The 4449-nt window shown below is 35.5% G+C and overlaps 1 protein-coding gene across 1 annotated transcript in view; it reads right to left on the bottom strand.

The window, feature by feature from the left end:
* The window catches only part of LOC135226101 (fibropellin-3-like), a 17171-nt gene extending 12928 nt beyond the window's left edge, over window positions 1-4243 (bottom strand). Inside the window, exons 1-5 of the mRNA XM_064265554.1 lie at window positions 3839-4243; window positions 3478-3535; window positions 2781-2909; window positions 1664-1777; window positions 1145-1261 (exon numbers count right to left, since the gene is read on the bottom strand). Coding sequence (XP_064121624.1) covers window positions 1145-1261; window positions 1664-1777; window positions 2781-2909; window positions 3478-3535; window positions 3839-3907 — 487 coding nt within the window. The 5' untranslated portion in view covers window positions 3908-4243. The remainder of the gene's footprint in view (window positions 1-1144; window positions 1262-1663; window positions 1778-2780; window positions 2910-3477; window positions 3536-3838) is intronic.
* Between the last annotated feature and the right edge of the window lie 206 nt (window positions 4244-4449).

The raw sequence follows: 4449 nt of genomic DNA, 5'->3' as shown, positions 1-4449 counted from the left end.
GCCTTTATCAAAAGGTCTCCCTGAGGATGATGTTCAGTTAGAATCTCATGATAACAAGCGAAGATGCCACACACTGTTACCCTAAAAAGCCCTTTTGTTTCTAATATGTTCATATGGAATAGGTCTGCAGTGGCCATTATTTTGATATTCGAGCTTCCAAAGAGTATAACGTTCGTTACGAAGAAATGATAAAAGATAACAGGAAATGCAGAGAGAAGAGATCATTACGAGCAAAATATAAAGCAGCAAGTTGATAGATTAGGTCTGTTAAATATGAATAATAATAATACCCATATCCTTTCCAGTTTAATATATTATGAATAGTAGATGACAGGACATACAGAGAGAAGATATCAATTATGAGGAAAATAGAAAGTAACAAATTGATAAATTAGTCCTGTTCCATATAGATAAGTAAAATATAAAGCTTAAAAATGCTAAATTAGGCATGTTCCATATGAATAAGGAAAATGTATAAATAATAAGATGATATTTAGGGCTGTTCCATATGAATAAATAAATATAAAGTAACAAATAGATATATTATATATGTTCCAAATAAATAAGAAAAATGTAAAGTAACAAATAGATGAATTAAATATGTTCCATATGAGCAAGGAAATATCTAATGTAATAAATTGACAAAGGAGGCCTGTTCCATATGAATAAGGAAAATAGAAAGTAGCAAATTGATGAATTAGGCCTGTCCTACATGAATAATATGATCACCCAGATACTTTCCTGCCGAAATAAGATTTATGAATAAAGTACCTGCGAAATCTCAAATATTGATCGCATGTTATTTCAAAATATCTGGGACCGATCAAATTTTCAATATAAATACTGATCCTAGACATTAGTGTTTTTATATTATTTCAGTAGACGAAACCTATTCACACGGAGCAAACACACCAAAGGGACCACTGAATCGAAATTCAAGCTTCCAAAGAATATGTTGGTTTCAACCTCCCACCACAGACTCCACACTGCAGTAGTAAGTAATCATGATACAGAGCCAGAGGTTTTATTTTTATCACCCAGGGGGAGATGCGAACCCATGATATCCAAGTGGCATACCACGTCACTGACCACTTTAACAGCATATAGGATCCCAATGAGAAGTTTATATGAAAGTGATATTTACCAGCACAAGCTCCGTTGACTGATTCGTACCCAGCATTGCAGACACACTCATAACTTCCATGTGTATTCTGGCACTGGGAGTTTGGCCCACAGGGATTGCTGTCACATTCATTTGTATCTGGTGAAACGAAGAAAATATAAACTATGATGGTGTTGGTGGTGTTCATATGTACTAATACTTATTACTCTCATCCAACTTGGAAAGATGAATAAAGATATCTGACATATTTTCAACAATTTGAGACGCCAATGAAGTTTTGCAAAGCTCGCTGTTGTGGTTAAGTTTCCATATAAAATCACAGTTTAACAGAAGGAACTTGTGCAAAAGGGAACCTTATTACGTGATTGTGGAATGAGTCTTCACAATAACATTTTGATATGAGGCTTTGGAGAATCAGCGAGGAACCTCTGACGAAAATGTTACCCGAAGGAAATGTAAAATGATTGTCATAACTTGAGCACCAGCTACATCAAATAAACCATAAAGGTAAGAATGTATGAAATGTTCGGTAATACTCACCTCCACATTGCTCAAAGCCTGCATTGCAAGCGCATTCGTAGCCTATTTCTTTATCCTGGCATTCTGAGTTGGTGGGGCAATTGTCGTTCCCTGCTGCGCATTCATCCAGTTTCACTGTAGTTACAAAAAAAAAAAAAAAGAAATGCAATTTCTCATCTACCAGAAATCTTGAAACGATCGATCACGAACATGGGCCACTAAGAGATTTCGTATCTCCCAGGATAGCTGTTGCACGATATCCTAACTTATGGAGGAGATAATGAGTCCAGATACTTTAAGAAAATGTGAAAAAGGTCTGGAAGTAATCACTAAACCATTTGTCTTCAGATTCTTTATAACCAAGAGAAAGGGATGTGACTATAAAATGTACTATGGTGAATTGTTTTTTGAGTCAGTATCTAGCATTAAATTCCTTAGCTATTTAATTCGGATTAATCTTGCATTTCATATACCATTAAAGGACATGAGCCCCATGAGGAAATTCAAAACATATTACACTATAAAGAAGTCTGGAAAATGTTGCTTAGAATTTTTTATGCCAAACATTTCGAGAATACAATGTAAAATATCTTATATATTTGACATCAAAGTTTAGGACAGTTTAAAAACATTTTAAGTCTAGAATGGAAATCTGGAAGTCATGTGTTTTTTTAAAAAGAACATAATAAGGAAATGCTACTAGACATTAGCTTTTAAAGACGAGCTTAAATGCATACAAAATTCTTGCTAGGAAATTTCTTATAGTTGTATTCATAGTAAACGTTCTTTTTCTATAGGTTACTTATTTCTTGAATAATACTATTTATACACCACTGTGCCATATAACTGCCCTTTTATCCGGTGGTGACACCGTTCTTTTTAACTGATTACAACCTTTGGGTCAATGAGTCGAAATCACAGTCGCCCTGAAGGACAGAATAGTAATGGCTATTTAAGGGAATGTTTAGCATTGAAGTAGAGAAATCTCCCTCGAACTCGTAATATGGAGGTGAAACCGCAAAATCAATTAATTGCTCGAGAAAACGGTAAGACTACTTCGTGAACTACTTGTTCTTAGAGCACTTCTTCTTCTTCTTCTTCTTCTTCTTCTTCTTCTTCTTCCTCTTCTTCTTCTTACCTTTTACACAGCAGGAACATAAGGGTGTTTTGCATTCATTTGGAAAGAGGAGTCCGTCGCAGTCTCCTTTCTTCCTATTTTCGATGCAATAGCCACCATTACGAGTGCATGCATCAGTTGGTTTGCAATCTGCAAAGTGAAGAGTCATGTCTGAATACCTCTCTCCAGTCTATGTTGAAATAATGATATGATGTCTTAGGGAACAGAAACAAAAGGGATCTTCATTTGCAAACTAATAAACATTTTGCAGTTTCTTAGTGATCACATTTCTCTATTGACGTCAGATAACGAACATTTATTACATTTACGATATTATATTGGCCTTCTATTGTGACCAGTAGATCACTTGCTATGTATACTCTTGAAAAATGCTGATATATGCTTTAACATGAAAGCGAGTACACAAAGCTTATGACATAAGATGAAAGAATCCACGAAGAAAACATCAAGGAAATTATTAATTAAAGACTACTTCACGTAAAACAAACTCAGTCTTATTAGTATTTGAGGATAATTTTAAGGTCTTTCATACTTCGCATTTTCCACTGTGCATTGTTCTGTTCTGCTTACGTACCCTTGGGGGTGGGGGGGGGACAAACAAGAAATGGCGTTATTGCAGGACTTCTTTCCTGTCCCTCTAGAGAATAAGAGATATGACAACTTACAAAATCCCCAAGAAAAAATTGAAGGAACTTACTAGGTTTAACCTTAACTTTTGAAACTTGTGTATCCCCAGAATCGTCGCTTCCACGTTTCTGTAAGACAGAAGAAAAGTGCATAATTGTATTGAACTTCTGAATAAAATTCACACATATACAATCTAAAGTAAATTGTAACAGAATTTACGAACTTATTCATGAGACAAATCATTAGCATCTGGAAAACAATAATTTAAACTTTACAGAGAAGAAACCATGTCTTGGAAAGGGGACATGATTCCGATTCTTGAAATACTTCATTATAAAAAACAATGTTTCGGAAAGGCCTAAAACCCAAACATTGAATTTTTTAGCTGAAGTAACTTCAATTCGGTCTGATAGAGTTAATCACGAGACTACCGTCAGTTCGGTGATCTGGCACTGCGCCAAGGCCAGGAAGAAGCCGAAGAGAACTAACGTTGTCTTCATGATCACGTCAGGCAGAAACACTGAGGCAAATGCACACTAGGGTGATCCTCTGAGCTCTGTGGAACGACTCCAGCTATTTCTCACCTTTTATTGGTGGTCGTAGACTTAGCCAGGTGGCATTCTCTGTGCCTGCGCAGTCACAGCCAACACCTGTTCTGGATTCCGCCAATGGCAGACTGCCAGGAAGCAAGAAGACTTGTATGCGACTTCTCTGAACCATTTGAGAAAGACAGATGGAATACTGATATCAAAAGTCCTCTCTTAATAATGATGAGAGGAAAACTGTGTTCTGATTGAAATCTTTGGAATTGGACGCCTTCTCAAATATGTTCACCAGACACTGCGAATGAGACACAATATTTATCTATGCATAAAAGCTTTTTTTTTTTTTTTTTTTTTTTTTTTCGCAAAGTCGGCAAATTGAATATACTCTTCTAAATTCATGAGGTCTGATAAGAATCACTTTAAGTGTCGGCTATTGTTCAAATTAAACTTTTTATCTCCTGTAATAAAAATAATAATAATAATAATAATACCCATAA

Source organism: Macrobrachium nipponense, chromosome 14 (assembly GCF_015104395.2).
Source record: "Macrobrachium nipponense isolate FS-2020 chromosome 14, ASM1510439v2, whole genome shotgun sequence".
Classification (NCBI taxonomy): Eukaryota; Metazoa; Arthropoda; class Malacostraca; order Decapoda; family Palaemonidae; genus Macrobrachium; species Macrobrachium nipponense.
This window is presented reverse-complemented; position numbering and strand designations above follow the sequence as displayed.